General features: G+C 45.8%; 1 protein-coding gene and 1 long non-coding RNA gene across 6 annotated transcripts in view; one reads left to right on the plus strand and one right to left on the minus strand.

The window, feature by feature from the left end:
* Positions 1-2,311: 2,311 nt before the first annotated feature.
* On the minus strand, positions 2,312-22,064 carry Znf518b (zinc finger protein 518B). 3 transcript variants are annotated; one of them, XM_040747020.1, is made up of 3 exons: positions 21,911-22,064; positions 16,039-16,329; positions 2,312-8,570 (listed from the first exon to the last, which is right to left on the minus strand). In XM_040747020.1, exon 3 carries the CDS (start codon positions 8,407-8,409, stop codon positions 5,116-5,118), a length of 3,294 nt encoding a protein of 1,097 aa, XP_040602954.1. In that variant the 5' UTR covers positions 8,410-8,570; positions 16,039-16,329; positions 21,911-22,064; the 3' UTR covers positions 2,312-5,115. The 3 variants fall into 3 exon arrangements, with proteins under 3 accessions (XP_040602954.1, XP_012968005.1, XP_005068877.2); XM_013112551.3 differs by lacking the exon at positions 21,911-22,064 and adding an exon at positions 18,221-18,346; XM_005068820.4 differs by lacking the exons at positions 16,039-16,329; positions 21,911-22,064 and adding an exon at positions 18,221-18,308.
* LOC110340676 overlaps positions 18,372-23,715 on the plus strand; it is a 188,005-nt gene continuing 182,661 nt past the window's right edge. Inside the window, exon 1 of one of the 3 annotated variants that reach the window (XR_005877718.1) lies at positions 18,372-18,644. This is a non-coding gene — a long non-coding RNA (uncharacterized LOC110340676). The remainder of the gene's footprint in view (positions 18,645-23,715) is intronic. The other 2 variants (XR_005877719.1, XR_002382483.2) reach the window with 2 other exon arrangements.

The following is a 23,715-nucleotide window of genomic DNA, read 5'->3' on the forward strand; positions in this document are numbered from 1 at the left end:
CACTTCAGATCATTGGAGTACTTTTAGGGTAAACATAAAGCACTCAGATTAAATTGACTAGACATCTATTGAGAACGGGTAACAGGGACATTCTTGCCAGAGCCATTTCATTTGGATGCAGATGGAGTAACAGGACTTTTAAGGAACATTAAGTTTGCACTTGGCAGCTAGTTTTTGTACATTCTTTGTTTGCAAGTGATTATTTTCCTCTCCAGCTTTCACTTTGCAGTCTATTTATTTATTTATTTAATGTATATGAGTACTCTATCTGCACGTATACCTTTAGGCCAGAAGAGGGTATTACAACCCACTACAGACGGTTGTGAACCACTATGTATTTGCTGGGAATTGAACTCAGGACCTCTGAAAGAGCAGATAGTGCTCTTAACCATCTTTCCAGTCTGCAGTCTACATTTTTTATTATAGTCCAAATAAGGGAAGTCAATTATTAGATATCATTGGCCTGGCATAATTTAATCCCTACTATATTTTCTAACAAATTACCCCGGATGACATGTCCACATTAATGCCAATCTTCCTTTAATGTGTCCAGTGTCAACGTTCTTCCAATCAAAATTTCAATTTGTTTTGATCAACTGATTTACAAACACTTAGGGAAGATCAAACAGCCTGGAACTACTGACTCTCACGACAGCTTCACGATGCTATGGAGGCTCTCCTACAGAGAGGTTCCTCCCTTGCTATACACCTGGGTCACTGTGAACTGACTCGTTCTTAACTTCAAAATGAACTCAGCACACAGATCCATTACAGATCAATACAAATATGAACTGCAAACATGGGTGATGGCTCCTATTGAATCCTGGACTCTCTAGTACTGGGTGCAAGAGAAACAATGAAAATCTACTTCGAATGGCCTTTTGTGAGAATTGCCATCTATTAGAATTCAAATACTTTTCACATTAGAAAACAATCTGGGCTTGATTTTTCTGAAAAAGACTGCAGCAAACCTTGAGAATGAGCAGTGCTTCTACTACTTGTGCCCACTGTGGTATAGAAGTTTACTTTTAACAACAGGAGTTGACATTACTTTTCAAAGGGTACCTCTCATGAATTTAAGCCAAACAACAGTAGCATGGGCTCACATCAGGGTTTGAACCGTTTAGGTAGAAAACCCAAAGAGAATTTATTTTCCTTTATGGATTTCTTTCATGGAGTCTAGTTTCTTTTAAAAATTTAACAGTTTATTAATGAAATGGCCAAAGTATTTGGCCATTTACAGAAAACTCAAATGTCCAATAAATACTAGCAGAGATACATCATTTCATTTGTATCAGGGAAAACAGATTTTCAATTTTGTTATTGCTAAATATTATGTTGAGGTTCCCTCTTCCCCATGTCTTAACCAACTTACAAAACAGATTTAGGATGTGTGTGTCAGTTTGACAAGAGGGTACCAGATCCTTGAAGCTTCAGTTTTGAAATGTGGCTACGGTGACCACTTAAGATGGAAGCAATGTGAAACAACTTTCTGTTAAACACTTGAGTGCGTAAAATTGCTTTTAGCTATAGTTGAAATCTTAACTTCAAAATTGAAATGTGGAAACAGACTCCTAAATTATAAAAAAACCACATAATATGAGCATACTGAAAATACTTCAGTATTTTAAAGATGACAATCATAATTGTCATTATGTTTCGTCTGACAGGTGGCTTGTGTTATATTTCCATCGGACAGTGCTGTGGTGGACTAAATCTAATTTCCCAGGCAGGCCATCTCATCTGAGAATGTCTGATAAAGGAACTGTCAAAGGGAACAATTGAATAGAGGAACCCTCCAAAGGGTGACAGCTCATTTCAATCATGTAATGAACTGGTTAGTGAAATTGTTAAGTGGAAGTAAGGAAGTAACCTATCCACCCCCCCCCCCCCCCCATTTGGCCAATGTTTACCTCAAGCTCATTTCTCCCTGGGACATAATGGTCCTTCTCAATTATATGTGGAATCAGATACAAGAGCTAATTTGGACTAAAGATGGCAGCAGTGCAGCTACTGCTTCAGTGAAACAGCCTGACAGCTGAAACAGTCTCACCTCAAATCCCCCTCCGAGAGGCCACACAGGCCACTGGGCACGGTAGGAAACTTGCAAAGCTGTTCTTGCCAATAAAGCCAAACAGATGGGTTGTGTGGGTTTACATCAGCGTTTGCATTTCTGGCAAGGTGTCTTAATACCCTGGTAGAATTCAATGCCTATACTGTGAGCATCACTACCCTTACACATCAGTACTACACGCAAGATTCTGCACTTTGCAGCCATCCCATTTTAGTATCTGAAATGAGAGAACAGTCAAGATCTTAAAAGTTGCTTTATTAAACAAAATTGATGTCAACTTTTCTATCTATATACAAACATGTTTCAGAACCAGAGCAGCAGACAAACTGTTCACACAGGAACTGTAATGCTTGACATGTTAAGACAGTTTTGTTTTCTGCTCATAAAGACATTCACAGATTCAAAAGTCATTCTGAAGGCTAAACACTATACCTTCATATTCCGGGTGGCATATGTAAATTCTAATAAAGGGGGATAGAACTTTGGAGGGTCAACATATCAAGTTTAGTTTAGTTTAAAAGTGTGTGTCCCATGACGGGGGCTCACAAAATGTTTTGGGCTGGAGATAAAATTTTTGAATAAAATATATCTATTGAGAGTCAGAGGCTTAAATTTTTTAAATTCTACTTGTCTATATCATAAATATAAGAAGATCCTTTCACTTCTGGTCCCCCAAAGTAAGAAAAACTAGCTTTAAAAAATAAGTTTAAAATAATTTTATAAGTACTATGAACAAAATGTAGTGACTATAGAGACCCTTCAAAGTCAAGGTAAGACTATGAAAGTACCACATTTCTGTCCTCCTCCCTCCCATCCATTAGAAACAGGATCCTTCCACACGCTTTCTAAAGATCTGTGTTTGGAAAGTTAGTCACTTCTTCCTTTCCTGTTCGGAGGACTTCAGGAGCCCTTCGAGTTCCTCAATAAGGATTGTAGTTCTGAAAATCCCCCAAAGAATTTGCTACATATTCTGCTCACTAACTCCAGCTCCACACACATACTAGTTGTTTTAGATAATACTTGAAAACAGCTGCTGTTGCAGAGTCTAACTATTCTGTTGACACCGATCTGTGGCAGCTCTTGGCCCAGCCATTCAGGGGATAAAATGGTGCAGCAGTGAGGTAGAGAAGGAGTGGATCCCACAGCCCTTCCTCCCACATCACACGAAACATTTGAGCTGGAGGGTACCAGTCTGCACCACAGATCAGACCTCAGAATGCTCTGCATTACAGAGCCACCGAGCACCAAGCATGACTATATGCCACAATACAATGACCTGCAGGGGTTGTCTACTCCTGTTTGCTCATAGGAATCAGGTCCAACTATTTACTGTGCTTTCATTTTCTAAAAATGAAATGAAACCATTGTAAAAATGTTCTCTCAAAATAAATTATTTCTAGAATATAAAAGCTTTATATTTTCCAAGCTCATGTATCATTACAAAATAGGAAATCAGAAAATTAGCTGTTGCAATTTGCATATGGTAAAAAATATTTATATGTGTACACATATATACACATATATAAAATGCAACTTTAAATTAAAATTATCAATTAACAAAATGATCAGGTATTGAATTATACCTAAGAAAAGCCAAGTATTTATAATGAAAACAAACTTGAAAGGAGTATAGTACCAACTGTGAGAAGATAAGCTTGCCACATGAACAGGCAAAGTCAGGAAGTTTCATTACCCAGTAGATTAGAAGTCACCATACCATTTTTACATCTAGCCCCCCTCCAGTCTCACTCATGGCATCACTAAACCCCTAAGGATGGACAGCCTCAAGAGGGGTGGCCTGTGACTGGGCCCCCTGCCTGAGCTGCTCTTGCCCAGAAGGCCCTACCCATGCAGGAGATAGGCTTTCTCCTAATGTGCACTGGTGCCTTGTGGACTGGTGGGTCTTGACACCTCTTAGTGAAGTCCTCCCAACAAAGGTGAGCAAGAGGAGAGCATCTGTGGCTAGACTAGGAGTGGTCCTGTTCCTTGCACTGAAAACAGGTAGTGTTCTTAAAGCCTCCATAGACACAGGGCTTCTCCTACAGTTGCTAGTGTTCATGAGGAAAAATGTTCTGGGTCTCAGACTCTGCAACTGTGCTCTTCCCCAGGACCTACATATTTAGAAAGGGACAAAGGGAGAACAGCTCTGGCCTGGCGAAACAGCCCTATGGCCCTATACTCAAGAGGTGGCATCCCTTGGGGTTTGGCACGGATCCCCAGGTGAGAAGCCAGTCACGTCACAACAGGCCCTTCACAGCCGGCTTTCAAGCCCACTTGGAATGACACTGCTGAGGCTTGTTTCAATGGATCTGCTCCTTCACATTTAAAAATGGCCCTTTATGTTTGGTGGAGCATTAATGCAAAGAACAAACTTAATTTTATATATCTTTCCTTCTTTACCTAACAAAACAAAAAACCAATGATACATTCCCTGACTATTACCAATAAGCAAACAAAAACTAAATACTGAAAATTTTGATTTTTCTTCTAAAACCTGTTGCTGACACATGACCAGTGAAAGCAAAGCTCATGGCTCTGCAGAACACTGCTAGTACCTGGAGTGGAAGGGGTCAAGTACAGCATATTTTCTAACCAAATTTAAAATGGCCCATCAAGTAGAAATGTAACTTCTTTACGTACCAAATGCTCTGGCAGAGTCAAAGCAAAACCAAAGAGGATGTGTGCACACAGGCTTAACTCTCCAGCAGCACTTATCTGAGAAGCATATCAATCATAAACCTGCCCCTCTAAACTGATTATGAAAGATGTGTCTACTCAGAAAAATAAACACTAAGCAAGAACGGTCTCAGATTCCACTGAAAACCTGCAGAGAGCATTATATCCTTTCAAGAGAAAACAAAATTTCCGGGGCCTCCTACCTCTCTTGGTCCAGCCACAGAGCTCAGGTAAGGGGCTCGCAACCTTCCTATGGTGACTCTGGGGAATAAGGAACCCCCTTCTACTGAATTGAGGGTTTAGGGTGCAACCCTAAGCTAGGAAAACTAGAAGAAAACCAATTTGCTTCAAAGATCAATTTTTGCTCATTTGCCCTTTGAAGAAAGGACATCCCAGTCTCTGGTAGCCTCTATCAAATGCCGCTGGCCGTGACTCATCCACTCTTCCTGGTCTTCATAGAGCCGCCCACAGAACCAGCACTTAAATACACACTGGGCAGGGTCCTCTGGCAAGGAGCCCACCACTTGGTAGTTGTTTTTATGCACCTTTTTCAGTTTCATTTTCAACATCATCTGCCTCTTCATGTGGTTTGCTTCTTCTGAATTCTGGTAGGTCAGCCGCATGTGGTGCCGCCGGATGCCCAGCTGACACCTAGTCCTCTCGGACAGGACAACCTTGAGGACGTTGCCTTTGTACTTGTTGATTACCTTCATCACGTTGGTCACTTCGGGGGAGTCCACGTCAGGGTGGTTTAACACGATGACTGGTTGGTTCCGACGAGGACATTTTATCAACTGATCTGGTTTGGCAGCTATTAGTCTCAGCTGCCTTGCAACTTGAAAGAAGGAAGGGTCTTTGAAAGAGCGAATGGGATCAGCCTGCATCTTGCTTTTCTTCTTGGCTGAGTTCACTTGCTTGGTTTTATTCTTGCTTATGGTTAGGTTTCTAGAAATGGGCCTCCCTGGCCTGCTGGAGTCATTGTTTCCTAGCTGTGTGCTGTACACAGGGATAATTTTCTTAAGGGTAGTACTGCAGACAGAGTCCTCTCTTTTAGATTTGGGCCGAAGAGATGTCTCTAGATTTGGGGACATGTCTGCTGGTCCACGCCTGCATGTCAAAGGTTGGGAGCCCGAGCCAGTCTGTTCCATAGGGCAGAATGGAAGCGGTTCTGCTAACTGGGTTTCACTGCAGGGGATGCTGACAGGTGTGTCATAGGTAGCTTCTATGATGTGAGCATCTTCAGAAGAGTTAAGGACCCTCAGCACAGCCCCTTTGGGGATAAGCACTGGAGTAGCAACAGGAGTCTTTCGGGTCACTCTGCTTTCCATGTTCCCATCATCAGCATTGACAAACTTGGGACAGACCTGCTGTTGAGCAAGCTGCCCATTGCTAGTAACACTGCTCTCGTTCTGAGGTTTTGGGGGAGGGCCTATAGAAGGGCCAGAACTAGGGCCAGGGCCAGAAAGAGACGCACTCATTTCCTGAATACCCTTGGGAGTTGCTTTTGAAGTCAGCTTGGATGCCTGCCCTATGGAACGTCGCTGAGCACCATTGGCGGACAAAGAGGAAGGCTTGCCACAAGATTCAATTAACTGTGCTATCTTTCTGCGCAGCAGTTCGATGGACTTTATTTTGGTTGTTGAACTATTCCACTTAATGCCCTCTGGTACATTTTCAGATCCAGAGCTCAGAGAAAATACTGATGAGATGACAGGACCTTCAAATGTGTTACCGGTCTTGTCAGAATTCTTCGGCTGTACAGGCTGATCCCCAGGCTGTTGGGACCTCAGTTTCTCTTTCCCGGTAAGGCTTTTGTGTAAGTACTCATTTTTCTGTGCAGAGGAAAGCTGGCCTGTATTTCCCACTGCTTTGTTTTCTATCCGTTTGTCTTCCAGCTTCCTGTCAGTGGAAACTATTGTTTCAGGACAACTAATCCTATTCCTAGCTTCTAAGTCATTTTCACCTATAGGCAGTAAGCCCTTCTCTCCAGAGAAGGAAACCTTTGCTGGCAGTGAGGCGAGGGGAAGGAGCTGCTGGGAGTCAGAGCGGGAACCCCTTCCATCTTCAGCAAAAGAAATAGCTGATTTACTCAAGAAAGGGTTCACTGTGGTTCCAGGACCACAGGAAACACTGCTTTGTACAGAGGCCGGAGAATGACCTTTTAAGGCAACAGAAGGAAGGGCTCTAGGTGGACATAAGCTGTGAGTTTTCTGCAAATCTTTAACTGTATCAGAACCGAGAAAAGATTCTTGATGACTATGTACACCAGAATTGGGCATTAAGAAATTGCAAGACTTCACCCACTTCACATTTTTAAGCTGTTTCTGAACCAAAGAGTGCAGATGGTCAATGCCCACGAACTCTGCAGTGTTCCCTTCCGTTGCTAGTGACCTCGCTGCTTCTGGAGAAAGCCTTTTCTTCTGCCCCCCTGAGCCCTTCTCAGTCGTTGTGCACTCAGAAGTGCTTCCGTCTTCTCTGCCTGTTTCAAGGCGGGAGTTTTCTTCTAACGGAAACAGTTTAAGCACAAGCTGCTGTGTGCCATTGACAACCTTCACATCGATCAATTGGGCTAGGCAGTTGGTGGGGACTACCAGCTCTGAAGGCGCCACGACAGTCAGCGGCATACCTGGCTGCACAGGCTCTTTTGAGGGGGACAGCACCTCCACCTCAACATTCTTATGCCCCAACAGGCTCACCTCGCTCGATTCAGACAGGGCCATTTTGTTGGGAATACACACTACATCTTTTTGGTACTTCTTGAGCTCGGGTAACAACATCAAACTGTGTGTCTTGTCTTTGTTTGTGTGGAGAGAGAATCGAGATAGCTGGTCTGATAACTTGTTTTGGAAGGTAGCCCTGGGACTGGGGGCCTTTGAGAGTTCCATGCTCTGCTTTGAAATGTTGGTTGCTCTCTTGGGCTCCAGCTTGGCAACAGTTTTGAGTGGTCGTTTGGCACCAGCCCTCTCATGGACCCTCCTCCTGTGCTTGACAATGTAGTCATTGCGGATAGCACCGTACTCGCAGTACTCACATCGGTAAGGGAAGATACCCGTGTGCTTCACCAGGTGCCTCTGAAACTCTCCTTTCGTGTATGAGATGTAGCTGCAGTGAGAACAGATGAACTTGATCTCCTCATGCTGCATTGTGTGTTTTCTGTATTGCAGCGGGTCCTTGGTGGAGAACCGACACTTATCACAGTAGTATTTGCCTGGCTTGAAGTTCCTAACCTTAAATTTGTTATTTACAGGACTAGAGATGGCTTCCGTCTCATTTCTGACATGGACAGCACTGGAGTTACTGTTCACAAAATGCAGCTGGGCAGGTACTGTGCGAAGGCTGCATTTGAAGCAGACATAAGCATCTTCCTTCTGGCTCTGCCCAGGACCCTTTCTCAAGTCTTGAGGTGGGATCTTGTGAACACTTTTGCACTGTACACAAGTAGCAATAGTCATTGTGGCAGCCTCTGCCTCTGAACCTTGGTAGAGTAGGGTTTGTGCTTCCTGTCTATCTGGCCGGGTTGCTCTACTACAATTAGGCTGTTTGGGAGACATGGTCAAAGAACTTGGTCCACCATTCACTTGTGTGGTATACAGCTGTTCTCCGATATCCTTCATCTTTAGCTGCATACCCACATAGCCAGCTGAAATTGAAGATGTCATTCGATGAAGTCCTCTGCAGACATCCTTCCCGCACACCCAGTCACTGGTGGAGCAGCAGACACTTCTTGGTAAATACTTAATAATCAATCACGTTTTGTGTCCTTTCACAGGAAATACATGAGCCTCAATATGACTGTTCTCAGTTCTGTTTCCAGGCAACACTACAGGAAAAGACCACAAAGCACGATTAGTACAGAGACTCAAAGTTTAAACGAAGCTACCAATACTTCTACTGTACTGTAATGACTCTGTGGGAATTTCACGCAGAATCCCCACAGATATTAAAGCACTGGGCTGCAGCAGCACAAACACAAGCATGCTGCCAAGCTTAAGCTAAAAACAGTCTCTAGCCCAGGCATTAGCAACCTCCACTTTAGACCAACTGTGAACCAGAGTTTCCTGCAGGAAGGACATCATCAGTAGCCCAGGATCACCTGTGATAAGGGACTGTTTGGTTTAATTGACAGGGAGTACATTCTAGCAACTTCACAGGTAGTTTCATACGATCCTCATAAAACATCAGAAAGACTGTCAACTCAGTTTTGATGTGTAAAGTCACCAAGTGGTAGAGCCAGGGCTTATGGTCAGTTGGTCAGATACGCACCTACATTACTTTAACTCTCATTCACACGCCCACTTTACTTACACAGGTGGTGAAGCCAGCAACACTGACTCAAATATAGTGATTTCTTTATCATCTTCAGGGTCCTCCATCAAGTGCTAGGCTCTGTATGCTGGAGGACAGTGATCAAGATGGTTCAATGGGTAATACACTTGGTGCTAACAGTGACAGCCTGGGTTCCACTCCTAGAGCCTACATTCCTAAAAGTTGTTGCCTGGCTGCCACACATGTTCTGTGGCATGTGTACATACTCAATGAATTTAAAAATGCTTAAAAACAGATGTATCACTGTCTTCCACTTATGAAGCCCACATTTGGAGGTGTGGTTCAAACATTTAGTTGCCAAATGACAGTTAAAAAAACAAAAACCAAACTGCTAAATAAATATCAAAAAGCAAGGTGAAGAGGAGAGGGAGAGCTAATGTGAGGAGGCGGTGGGGCTTTGTGGAAGGAGGGCATTCAGGAAATCCTGAAGTAGGGAAGCCACATCTGTAAAAGACCCGTGGCAGCCAGGGACTGAGTTCTATGGGAGTGCAGAAAAAAAAGGATGTGTCAAGCAGAGAGAAGGCTAAGATCTGTGGAAGTGGGCCTGGAGCACATGCGACAGAGAACTGGGAGAGCCATTGGATCAATGGAATGACATGCTCTCATTTACATTCCAACAGCACGCAGCTGATCTGGGAGAACTAGAGCCTGCAAAGGACTAAACAGTAGCCATGGACCATGATGCCTTGGATTAGAACAGGAGAGGAAACACGGATCTTCTAGAACAAGTAAGATCTTCCATGTGCATGTGCATGTTACACACTGGTTGAGAATATATACTTTACTTGGAAGATACAAACTAGGAGCCCAACAATACTACTTGTTTGGAATCTGCTGGAAGCTGATCTTTCATGATCTAAATCAACCAAACCTGCATATTTGAGCAAATTTCCTGTTTTCATCTGGCAATGAGGACCATGAACACTTCATGCAGCCTCTCCCTCAGTGCTGCAAGGATTACTGTCTCCACAGGGCAGCAAAGTGAGGGAGAACCAGCAGCTCCTTCTGGCACAGGATGGTTAAGCCAAGAGCTACACAAAGCCAGTCTGAAAGCTTAGCTCAGGGCAGCCATGGGTCTCTCTGCTGCACATTCAGATTTGGCATGAAAACCTTTAAATGCAGCTCTGAAAAACAATGAATACCCTACAGTTAATGACAAGCTGTGATTTCTTCTGCAGTATTTTCTTTCCTGTCCAGCTCTGGTGAATGGTGGTCACCTTCTCTGAAAGCAACTACTGGCATGCAAGCCCTGATACCATGCTCGTCATCAAGTAGACAGAGGCCTTGTGGGCTGCAAGTGCTGTCTGAGTGCTCCAAGTTCAAGCATGTACATGTGCCAGAGGACCATGACTTGAACAGAACACATGGATGCTCCCAACTGGCAGCAGAGAAGCAGTCTTTCTACTTTGCTGTACCCTGGTGTAGACATAGGGAAGCCTTTCAGGGATATCAGTAGGGGAAGCAGACACACTCTTTACTTTCTAAATCCTTAAATGGCACATGTGAGAGGAGACAGGGTGATCCCTAGCACTCCTGCCACACACAAAGTTGACCTCATACAGTGACCTATGCGCGCCTATTTGATCATCTCTAAGGCACAGCTGGACCGGGTTCCTAACCCTAGCCTGTGTATCTGTTTGTTCATCTACAGGGAAGAAGCCTGGACTTGGATCCTAAGCCTGTGGTTGTTGGTCTCTGAAATCAGATTTTATAATCTAAGAACACCAGTGTCTTCAACATGTTCTCCCCAGCAACTTCATGCAGATGCCATTAACTGCAAGTAGGGCCTGAAAAACAAGAGCCACATACTGCAGAGGCTGAAGTCAGGGAGTAGGGCTCATGCCCAGAGGTCCTGAAGGTGGAGGAACCTATGAGCCATGCAAACACAGACATTCCTGGGATGCATTCCCTTTCAGGAGATGGGGCTGTTTAAAGCATTAAGGACACCGGGTAACCCTGACAAAATCCACAGCTGAAATTGCTAGCTTCTAGACAGGTTCAAGTCCTTTGAACACCTCTACCTTAGACATACTGACTCTTCTAAGCTCCCAAACCCTTCCCTCTTCAGGTGGAATTCTGTTTTCACTGTCAACAATCTACCCTCAAATAAAAGTGAAGACACATCCCTGTAATTCATCTTTTACTGACTTGTAGGTAAACAAAGGGCTTACTCTTGATGGGCTGGCTAGTAACCTGCACAATTCTGCTCTTGCCAGGCAGTCCTTGGTTCTTAGTTCTCTTCTAAAGATCTGTACCCAGTCATTAAGGTGATGTCTGCTCTCATCTATCAGTCTCATAAGCTTTTGACATGAGTGGCAATGGTGCTGTTGGGTGCTCTAATTTAATCTCTTGTCCCCCATGGCTTACTCATTGATGGTTTCAATGCAGTGCTTCATTATATGAACATTAACTATTAGTAGTTATCAAAGAACCCCAGCTGCAAAGCTTCCCTCAGGAGAAGGACCACATTAACAAGGATTACATTTATACATGGTCAGTTTTTTACATTCTCACAGCCTCGAAGATTCATGAAAGAAAATAATTCTTCCATGTTCTCTCCAAGTCCTTTCAAAACTTTAAAAGGGTTTAGCCAGCATGTTCATGACCATTAGGAAGAAGTGGAGAGCATCCTGAAGAAGTGTTCCTAAACAATCAGGCCAGTACTAAGTGGCTAAAGCACAACAGGGTCCTGTGGTACCATATGCTCCCCAATTTCCAACACAAACCAAAAATATCCTAAGTGAAACATGAATGTAATACACCTGGCCTAAAGCACAGAATAGCACACAGCTAGACAGTTTATAATAAGTCATTTCATTTTTGAATACAGTTTATGGGTACAGTATTGATGACTCACACTTACGAAAAGCATAGGTGACCATGAGCGCCAGGTCACTGCTGCCTCCTGACCATCACAAGAGTGCTGTGCTGCAAATGACCAGCCTGATAAAAGGTAAAAAAACAAACCCAGATGTATGGTTCCTGCTGGATGCACACTGCATCTACACTGTCAAAAAGCCACAGTGTTCTAGGTGGAACTATCATACGTTGGGGACAACTTATATTTGAAATTAAGAATCTTTGAGAACAAGTGTGAATGTGAGACACAAGACTGATCAGCATACATCCTTGTACAGAGAAGGCAGACATCTGGCCTGTGAAGCATTTCAAATATCTTCTACACTTTTAAATAGTCCTTAGTACACTACCACTGTTCCCCCCCCCATGGTGGAAAAGATCGAGGTTTCTTTAAAAGTTCTACCTGACTTTTGTAACTTGTGTATTGAAGTTCAGGACAGAATACAGCTCCTAATGTCCCAAGGAATGGGTGAGTGGGAGCAGCATCTTGGGAGAAGAATGGTGGCTGCGATGGACACAACACTGCTTAGGCGCGGCCAACACTTCCTTTCTTGCACACAAAGTCCTTCGTTTGATTCACACCTGACTACCTATAAAGCTGCATCCTTTTGGCAAGTTATTATCAATGGACTGAAGGCCAAGGATACAACATAAGACACTGCAGACAGAGGGCTGTACATGGATGCCCTTAATGCTGAAGGCGAGACGGGCATTGGTGGCACACGCCTTTAATCCCAGCACTCGGGAGGCAGGTGGATCTCTGTGAGTTCGAGGCCAGCCTGGTCTACAGAGCTAATTCCAGGACAGCCTCCAAAACAGTACAGAGAAACCCTGTCTCGAAAAACAAACAAAAAAACAAACAAAAACAAAAAAAAAAGCTGAAGGCACCCAAGATATCAGTGGTAGAGTTCACCGACCTCCAAAGGCACAGCTCATACGGCAAGACACCATTTTTCTTTTTTTACAGATAACTGAGAAGGGCTCGGTACTTGTTAACTTAATGGTGCAGTAGGAGATCCATTTAACACTGTCTCTTTCCCATAATAATTTTATGATTTAGCAGCACATAAGAAGCTTTTAAATAACAGAATTATCTACAGCAAAAGCCAAAGGTAATTGTCATGTATGGCATATAAATAGTTCTGTATACCACAAACTCGGTCTCAGCACTGAGGTAGGGGTGAGTTGTACGCAATATGGGTAAGGCTTTTTTTTTTTACGTGGAAAAATTTAACTTGAAGATCCAGTTCAGCAACACTAAAAGTTAGTCAAAGGCAAAGTTTGTACTCATTACTAAGAAGGGAGCATATGGCATCCCAATGCTTATTAGTGTTCAACAGACTGGAAAGGGCCAAGCATGTAAGACCAGGCCCCACATTATCATTATAGAACAATGCAGGGTTTTAAACAGCAGTGTGTGGACTGCGTATGCTGTTCTCAAGCCTGTACCACAAGGTTGGCAGTAAGGGTAACTACTATAATACAGGTGACAAGTGTTGGGTGAGCAGTTGACTCACCAGGTCTCATTCACCATTACTCTACATCTTAATTAAGAAATTATGCCAAGCATAGGTTTCTCTGGTGCCTGACCATAGGTCTTTCCAGAACATAGCCGAATCTCACTTTAAATTTTAACGCTGTTTGGTTGCAGTCAAGACTGACCCAGGTAGAAACAACTTGTCAGCTTCAGCAGTAACAGGGCAGTGATCACAAGGGGACAAAAGACACTGCTGAATGCACACCACCCTTGGCTTTAGTGTCAAGGTGATCCTTCCCTACCCTCTTGACACAGGCCTGCAGCAAATGTCCCCTCTAGATGTCAATAAGGAAAGAATGTGGCTGGATACAGGATAGATGACTAGCTATATCTGTTTTTACTGGGAAGCAAACTCAAGCAGCTTTTTGTAGGCATTCTAATGCAGAATTGGCTCCACCCACATCCATCACCAGGCAAGGATTTGTTCTGAACTCAGGAAGAACAAAGGATCTGCTGGGTGTCTAGCTCTTCAGCCTTTATTGGCTGTGCCCTATGGCAAGTAATTTCTCTCTGTCCCTGGCAGGCAAGGGACAGTGTGCAACTTACAAGCTGTATTTATGCATTCCTTTTGTTTATGACTTGTCTCACCTTCCCCTCTCAGTGACCCCTTCAACACCATTTGACCCCATAACGCCCAGTGGTGTGTACATGTAAGACTGGTGGGGGGAGATGTCAGTATTAGACTTGTAAACAGCATATCATCTCCCAGACCTTTAAATAAAACACCTCCTGGGTGAGTATTTCAATGACCACAATCAGAACTGAGCAGATGGGGTAAAGGACCTAAACAGGTAATGTGAATCACACAGTGGACTCTTCATGCTGAACTACCTTGCATTTGGGAATGATTAAGACTGACTGCCACCTTGATGACAAGAAGCATGTCCAAATGCCATTGACAAACACACTGCCCCCGGGGAGACCCCTGGTCTCGAAAGCAAGTATATTGCCAGGGCAATAGAACAGAGCCAGAAGGCTGTGATGGTCTGTCTGCTTTCTCAGTGCCTGCAGTTTAAGAGTGCAGAGAACAGAATCTTGGGAAACCATGGACAAGTGTGAAAAGGCAGGTAGGTCTTTGGCTTACTAGCTGGCTACATGCGATTTTAGACTTTTAACCAAGCTTAGTTTCTGCAGTTGTAAAACGGGACAATTCACCACATGGCTGATAAGAGAATGAGTGGACACAAGGTGATGTGAAGATGAATGAACAAAAACTAAATGCTAGTGGCTAATAACAAAGACCCTGTCTTGTCAGGAAATGCCAACGCTTTGGATAGACTCCATTAAGTCTAAGAGTCCAGTAAAAGCTCTGAGACACAGAAACTTCAAAAGGGAACAAAGGAGGCGGCAGAGAGAAAGGTCCACACACACAGGACTTGCTAGGAGCTCCCAGGTGTTGCTCCCCAGGGTTGAAGTAGGAACTGGCTCTGCAGAGAGCACCAGTGAACTCTACACCAGAACACAAAGGAAGGGATTTTATGGGCTGTTTCTCCCAATAGTTTGAGAAAACAAAGTGTAGGGCTGAAGTCCTTTGAGTTTAAGGCTTGTCGTTTAAATGTGAAAAAGAAAACATTAATGATCAAATATGCTTATTAGCATCAGATCTCTCTCTCTCTCTCTCTCTCTCTCTCTCTCTCTCTCTCTCTCTCTCTCTCTCTACACACACACACACACAGCTAAGTGGTATTAGAAGCAGTAGGCACAAATTATGGATTTGAAACATTCCATTATTCACCAAAAATATTTAGCATGAAAACATTTTTGTATTTCCCTCGTTTCCTTTTTTGCCTCAAAGACACCCCCCCACACCAATGTGTAGAACAGATAGTTTAATAAAAGAAAGAAAGCTTTCCTTCTACATGGGAATCACTGGCCTTGCCTACATTAAGGCAAATGTGGTCTGGATATGGCCACGATGTTTAAAGGAAGTTACTTGGGAGGCTTTGAAAATATAGCTGCCTGGGTCCCATTCCTCCAAGACAGGGTTTTAATTGAGGTGGCTACAGGGGCAGGGAAGAATCCAGACACTAGTCCACAATGCCTTGAAAATGATTCTAATATGCAACTTGAGTTGAGGAACGCCTGAATTACAGGTGCAGGATAGTGGGGAAGGCAAGAAAAACTTTGTCATTCTATAGATCTCTCACTGGAGGTGGGACTAAGCCATTGCCTCTGGAGTGGTGAGGTGCCTAAACACACAAGAGTCAAGGCTTTGCCCCTGGCCAGCAGTGCAACCCTGGAAACACCAAGGTGTCTGTGAGGTGTGTAGATCTCAGTAATCTAAATGCCCCCACTCTCCTACCACAGTGTTTGGGTCTGGTCAAGTACAAAGGACACAGATGAGGACTGTGCTAGCCCCACCCCTGTATGGGCTCCTGTCCCTAAGGAGTCTGACTGGAGCCAGAAGTAAAAGGGCAAATTGGATCCTATTATCAGGAAGCTGACCAGGGTGCTCTCAGTGGCTGGCTACTTGTCAATGCTTATAGCACTTTGGCTCTAGTCAGGAAGGGTGCCTGTACGAACAGTCTATTTGACTGCACACACTTTGAAGCAAAACTTCAATTACCTGCTTCTCTCAAAACGATAGGCCTGGAGATGGTATGTGGCTTTTCTAGGTCACACTGATGTGGGAAGTGGTGGCATTCAGTTCAAACTCTGTCTTGTGAGCTGAGGTCGCAGTCAGGATTCCTGACCTTTAGGGCACTGTTTTTCCAGGCCCATAAGTCAAGAGTGTAGCAAGTCTCGGTGGCTCTTCCTTCTCTTTCAGGCCTTCTCAGACACTGAGGACCACAGGTCTCAGGACTTCCGGCCCTGGTATAGATATCTATGCTGAGAAGCCAGGACTGCGCCAATAGGCCTGCAACAGAGTCAGACACATCGGTTTAAGTCTGGGATCTGCAAGCTGTGGTCTCTTGGATACATTCATTATAGAAGAGACAGAAATGAATAAACCTTCAAATGCTTCTCAATGGCAGCCAGTCTAAGTTTAAAAAGAAAGGGTTCCCAGGAACCCTGTGACCTAAATGAAATGGATGGCCCCCTTCCTCAGGCGGGGCAGGTGACTGGTTCAGAATCCTTCCCAGGTTAGCCTGTGTCTCCCATTCCCATTCATAAAGGGATGGTTTGGATTAGACAGTCTCTGGTCACTGTTCTGCAGGCGGCTGGGTGCGCAGGACAGCATGGTACGCAGTGGAGAGCAAAGGCAGTTTAGGAACACTCAAGGTCCTTCACTGGAAAGGACCCTGCTTACCACAGCAACAGTGGACTTGGACATGAAAAGCCCACCACTGGACTGTCTCAGGATAAGGGAATGAGTGAAGAACATGGCAGCCTTCGCAGTGGTAATTATTAACTGCTCTTTGTTCTGCGTCTTACACAAACATTGCTCCAAACCCTCTTACTTAAAGGCAGATAGACAAGAAAGAAAAAGATAGGTTTCTTTAAGTGGGCTTAAAAATGAGCGATCCGAAGGAAACCAATAAACAAGACAAAGCTCTCCTGTACTCAACAGCCACAGCTATAACAAGGCTGGATACGTCAAATGTGTTTTGTCTTATCAGGGCTAACACATCAGATCCAAGACAAAACACATTTTTAAATTAATGCATGTATTGGATAAAGATAATGCCTACAATTTTAAAAGATGACTATGTGACACTTCAAGCATATAAATACTGAATGGGCTTCAACAATCCTTGGCAAGGGCAGGTTCTCCTGTACAGTCCTGGATTGGGCTTAACTTTGTATATGCAACTTTGAGGGATAGAGACACCTTCCCAAGCTAGGCATCCTCTGTAGCCACGTGTTGCAAATTATGGGCACCCAGGGAATTTTCTCATAAGGTGATTTTAATTCTAAACTTAAGGTAATGTTTTCAGGCCTCAAACATCATGTTGAGTTTGGGTTGGTAGGCTATCTTTCAAAAGGACAATGTGCTTGAAGTTTCACTTTTTATGATAAATACCGTTGGTATCCTCCTGTTTTTAAATTTAATAGAAATAGTTCAAAGGGATATGCCAGATACCCAACAATCCTAAGGGAAGCTCGATATTTTCTTCTATCTTTTGGTTTTCCCTTTCTGGGTCATAAACTTTGCATTGGTTCGTTCCCCTTTCCCTTTCCCTAGCCTTAATCTGCACCCATCCCCTCAACTCCAAGCAACAAGATCAAATTGAAGAGCTGCAATGGAGCTGTCCCACAAAAGTTGACGTTAGCCTCATCCCACCCACGGTAATGTCTTCTGTGGACAGGCCCGGCCCGACACCCGCTCCAAAGACAATGCCAGCGTGGTCCTCAAGTTTATTGTTGGCGCGCACGCTGGGATGCACGCTCTCCGGGGCGAGGCCAAGGCGCCTCACGGCGCTGAGCGAGGCGCGGATGCAAGAGAGCCCGCACCGTCGCGTCCCCTTGAGGGGCCGCCAGTCACAGATGAGGTGTCTTCCAAACGCTGAGAACCAAAGCCGCCTTAAGCCAGCCTCTGAGGCCGAGAGTCTTTAAAAATGGCCTCCTGACGACACTTCCTGCTCAGGGCTGAGGCATCATTTAAAAAGCCGGCTCAACCACCCGGCGCCCAGAGTGGCGGGGCTGAGGCGGCGTTGCACAAAGGCCGCAGGACCGCCCGTGGGTCTCCGACCCGACCCTCCGAGCACGACGGGAGGCGCCTCGACTCAGAGGCGCGCTCGCGGGACCGTGGGGCCACACCCCGCCGTACCCTCCCAGGTCCCACACCGCCGCGCACCGCCACTCACCCGGACGCCGCGGCACCGCACCGTCCCAGATGCCCGCGGACGGACTGGAATCTACAGCCGGCTACCGCCCACAGACCGCCGCCGCCGCGCCCGCTGTAGGTCCCTACCCGGGGGGGCGGAGCCGGGCCGGCGGCGCGCGTGCGCAATGCGGCGCGACTGCAGCGGAGAGGCGGGAGTCCGAGCTTGCCCCTACCCTACCCCTGGATTGTGGGCTCTGAGCTTGGGGCTCGAACCAATGCGTTCACACCCAAAGAGTGCTGTGTCTGCATCGCTCAGCCCTGCAGGCTTCGCAGATTCCTCTGCAAAGAACTGAATCCGCTTCCCTTTGGTTCTAGCAGAACATCCATGGGCGCCTGTCCTACACTGGGTCCTGCTAAGGGTGGATTTGATGCTTGCCCTCAAGGAGCTTGAAGTTCTGCAGCAAGTAAGTGAAGCGACAACAAAAGGGGCTCAAGTCTTCAGTCATCACAGCTTTCTGGAGCGTCCTAGTGAAGGAGATGGGCCTGTAGCCCTGGGTTTGGATACAGCTAGCTGCTGGGCCTTGCATAGATTCGGTCATTTCTAAAGCTGAGAAGATTGTATTTGAAGTCTAAGGCCTCATCTAGTGCACATTGTGACAGTTCGAGCAGGGACATGGTTGATGGGGGGGACAGTCAGAAGATGCTATGAGCTTATTTAGTGCTGGAGTTTGTATTTACCCCCTGCGTTCCCAAAATGTATGCAGCGAAATGTCCCCCTCACATTGGTGCATACCTACAGTCTACTGGATAAAAGACAGCCCCAAATAGTCCCACTCTGAGGGAGGAAGGTATCACATGGCCAGGGGCCCCACAATCAGTGACTCTGATACGATTCCTCAAAAAATAAAACTGCCCCCCCAGCAAGGACAGTTTGGTGGTGGCAAGGGGCAGCGTCACTGTGAAGTACAGATCCTCTATGGACAACAGGCAGAATTTTTCTCCAAAGCTCCAGAAAGAAAAGAAGCTAGGACTGGTTTCCTGTTCCTTCCTCTGGGTGGTGGAGGTCAGCGACTACACATCGATAGTAAGCTGGGAGGAGATGCAGGGCTTTGGCAAAATCCAGTCTGGAGGGATGGCGTTTGGGAAGAGCAGGCAGTCACAATGCCAGCTGCTGGGCAGGCCTCCAGCCCCTGAAGGAGTAGATGCTGGACACAGAAAGTCTGGACAGACAGCAAGTCTGTGAGGCAATGCCTTTGACCACACCCTGATAAGGGAGCTACTCCTGTTTACTCTCTGCCACTAAGCTAAAGGACTTACTCTCAGAAGAAAAACAAGCAGGTTCAGAGTTCAAAGTCTCCCTCTAGAGTAGGTTGATGATGAGTAGAACATTGAGAATTCATCCTGGTCATGCCTGAGAACCTGTAGTGTCACAAGGAACCATACTCAGGAAAATCAGTTATGTATCAGAGAAGCAAATGTCCAAGAGTTAGAGAACTTTTTAGCTCAAGGTGTCGTGCCTCCTTGTCATTTCTACCCAAACATCCCAGTCCCACCTTCTTTAGTCACATAAGATTGATACAAGGTTGCCCTTGGGTTGTCTGGAAGCTTCTCTGGAGTTAGAGTTACTATAGGCCTGTTCTCTAGCTGGCCTGGACCTTGGTTTCTCATGTAAAATTCAGTCAACATTAGGACCTCCCCCCACATGCAGCTGTCAGTGTTTAACTAGACAGAGTCTTGCCCAGTGGTTTTCAACCTTGGGGGTCATACACCAGATATCCTGCATATTAGATATTTCCATTACGATTCATAACAGTAGCAAAATTACAGTTGTGAAGAAGCAACAGAATATATATAGTTTGGGGTTACCACCACATGAAGAACTGTATTACAGGGTCACAGCGTTAGAAAGGTTGAAAACCACTTGTCTAGACTGTCACAGCCCCTGGAAGATGAGAAGGGACTGTAAACCCTCACAATTCTCAGAAGCCTCAGGGTTGTGAGGTAAAGTGGCATGCAGAGGGTTTTGGAGATGGATATTTGCAGCCTGGGAAAAAGGACCAGGCAAGGATGCAGACTAGGTTTCAGGAAACCACACAGGCTCAAGTATTGCTCCTCCAGGGTCTTTTGATGGGGAGCAGTAGCACACTTCTGTCCCTGTCACTCATGCCCTCTTCCCCACCCTCTAGAATAATTTGCTCAAGATCTTTTTTTGTTCAAAATCCCTTATGATGTGAATTGAATTATGCTCTACAGAAAGATGCCCAAGTCCTCTGTCGTGGTTCCTGTGAACACAGCCTTATTGGGAAAAGGTCTCTATGCACAAAACCGTATTAAAATGAGGTCATTAGGGTGTGCCCTTGTCAACAATGACAGGTGTCCTTGGAAGAAGAGAACAAAAGAAACTGAGATGCCAGGAAAGGCCTAGACACAAAAGACAGCGTCAAAAACAGGCAGAGACTGGCTTTAATGTTTGCATAGTCGATCAAAACCAGCAGGGGTGATCATATGCTGCAAGAGCCAAGGAAGGATCCACTTCTCCTGAAAGCTTTGGAGGGAGCATGACCCTGCAGACAGCTTGATCCTATAGGCTTGTTTTGTCTGATACAGTGTCTCTGTGTAGTCTTAACTAGCCTGGCCTCCAACTCACAGAAACCCCACAGGCCTCGGCCTCCTGAGTGCTGCGATTAGAGGTGAATGCTACCACACCCTCCTGCTTCTAAGCTCCAGAAATGCTAAACGTATTTCTGTCAGTCTTCAGAAACAACCTGCCTCCTTGTTGTAACTGCTTCAGCAGTAGGAGAGATGTGAATGAACCCGTCTTTGGATGACGGGACAGAGGAAGTTGGCTTTCGCTCAGGGGACATTCCCTTGGGACAGGGTTGTGGCTGCACAAACCTGTACAGTAGTGCCCTATGCCAAGGGGAAATGAAACGGGGCAGTCAGATTGGGAAGAGTGTAGAGCAGGAGGGATGACAGTGGGATAGCGGAAGGCTCCCTGGAGGGGCATTTCTGATGATGTGCAGATGGAAAGAGCCCAGCAGCTGGAGGGGCATGCACAACGGCTCTGAGAAGGTCTGCAGGTGTGATGTTTGAGGAAGAGAAGGAAGAGCAGTGCGGATTTAGATCTTTTTTTTTTTTTTTTTTTTGAGGCAGGGTTTCTCTGTAGCATTGGAGCCTGTCCTGGAACTAGCTCTTGTAGACCAGGCTGGTCTCGACCTCACAGAGATCATCCTGCCTCTGCCTCTCAAGCGCTGGGATTAAAGGCGTGCGCCACCACATCTGGCTTGGATTTAGATCTTGCAGGGCCACTTGAAAGCTGAGCCTTCAGGAGTCCTTTTTCGAACTCTGCCAAGAACACGTGGACCCAAAGAAGGAATCCATAAGCCTGTGTGTCCCATCAACCTCACCTTAGCTCTAGTTTTCACTACACACCACACCAGCCGGTCTTTTTTTCTCTAGTGGTCTCCTGAATACTATCTGACTAACCACACAGTGTCCCTTGGAAAAGAGCCAGTCTCTTGCACACAGGCCAGAGTGTTCACACTAGCGTTCCCATGCATACTACAAATCTCAGATGCATAAACCAAAGACCCACAGGAACAGCCTGATCCACTTTTTCCACTACAGACCCAATGCTCAAGGATGTGGCTTTTCTTAAGACCAAGTGGCGGGACGCAGGCAATAGAAGCTGTAGACTCTGTTCCCAGCTGTGTAACCCTGGTCAACTTACCTCGGGTCTTTGAGATGCTGTTCCTAGAAGCAACCTTCCCTCAAGGATATCCAGGCGCCGGGTGTGTGGACCACTTTCCTGCAGTCCTCTCTCGCTGGGCTGTGGGGCTCCTGACTCTCTAGGTGTGCCCAAAAACTTTACTCCTGCAGCTGCTGGAGTTGCTGGAGCGTGCTGTGATGATTGCTCTGGGCATGCGCGGCCGTTAGACGAGGCAGTGCGGCGCGCTGCAGTACCCCCGGCGGCCTGGAGTGTCGCTGCGGGGCCGGTGCTCCAGGCCCTGAGCTGTAGAGCTCCATCCGCAGAGCACGGAGCGGTCAGGTTGTCGCCACCTGCTGCGCAGATCCAAGGAAGTGATCCTCTGCCTTTTTTCCCTTGGTCAAACCTGGGATGAGCCAAGTGGCTTTAGTTTTTTTTCAAAGCCTTGGGAGCTGAGCATGCTTCGCTTGGGGATAACCCAGGACTCCCCTTGGAGAGGCTCAGGCGATGCTCTCCAGACCAAGGTTGGAAGTTCTCAATGCCGGTTTCTGTTAGACACTCAAACAGACCTGAGCCCGCCATCTTTGGACTGTCAGCTCCATGAAGACTTGGTCTACTTTGTTCCCTGAAAGCCTAGGGATCTAGCACAGTGTCTGACACCCAAGTCACAAACCAGCTTGCCAGGCTTCCAGAGCGGGAATGCCAGAACCATCAGCATTACTTAGACTGAGGCTAAGTGAAGTGAAAGGTGGTTGGTTACAGCGGCTGTCCTCGGATTGGTGTTGAAAGTGTAGGTCCAAATGGCAAGGAGAGTTCACGCAGAAGTGGTGGTGGCCGTGGTCGTGGTGTTTATAGAACCCCAGCGAAATCTGCCCCCACCATGGGCTTTAGTACAGTCAGCATGGACACTTGTGGCTAAGGATGTGGAGAGACAGGAACTGGGGGGAGGCCTGGGCCTTGGCTTCAGAAAGATCTAGGCTCATCCCAGCCTTCTTCTCACCGGTCATCCATCCTGCATTCAGAATTGTCCTTCAAAACTAATGTGCTAAGTCAATCTTCTGCCTACTGGTCTTTCAAGGACCCTGCAGTTTTAAGAATGGTCCCATGTGCTTGAGAGAACCTCCCAAGTATGTTCTTACTCCCCTCCTTATCCTGTAGGTTTGCTTTCCTGCTAGCTCCCCTCAGTATCACTGGGCACCAGACTTATACATACAACTTACTTCAGAGAGACGTAAACTGCTATTTTGGGTACAGTTGTGAAGAAGGGAGTTCACATGTTAATTTTGCATAAAATTTTAAAGTGTATCTACCCATTCATGACGGAAGATATATTTTGGGCAGAGATTGAATTTTTTTTCCCTATTAAGATTTTCTGCACCAATTGGGAAGTCTTGCCAATTCCAGGAGATCTCATAACTGAAAATGTCACCATGCTCACCTACTACTAGTGGACATTGCCTCTGCATTTACACTGGAAAAGGTTGGGAGTGCAAACCTTCCATCTCAAGGTCTAGGGGAGGTACTAGAATCCAGATGCAGTAGACACCACTCATAGAATGAGGTGTGAACACAGCAGAGTAAGGACTAAATCCTAGTTTGATGGCATCTTTGCTGTAGGACTTAGAATGAAGCATCCTGTCTGAATTTTATTTCCTAATTCCCTAACAGTGTTACTGTTTTGCATAGCTGTGGGATCAGCTAAGGCAGTGCCACTAACAATACAGAGAAAACAGCAAGTCAAACCATTGGATGAATAATCCCACCTGTTGGGAGCTTGTTGACAGGGGAACCTAGCAGTGGCTAGCCACAGATATGAGGCCACTATCGCA

This window comes from Mesocricetus auratus, unplaced genomic scaffold (assembly GCF_017639785.1).
Source record: "Mesocricetus auratus isolate SY011 unplaced genomic scaffold, BCM_Maur_2.0 Super-Scaffold_100006, whole genome shotgun sequence".
NCBI lineage: Eukaryota > Metazoa > Chordata > Mammalia > Rodentia > Cricetidae > Mesocricetus > Mesocricetus auratus.

Bases quoted from the DNA above. Each gene is read 5' to 3' on its own strand.
- Znf518b (XM_040747020.1), bottom strand. From the start codon at position 8,409: ATGACATCTTCAATTTCAGCTGGCTATGTGGGTATGCAGCTAAAGATG.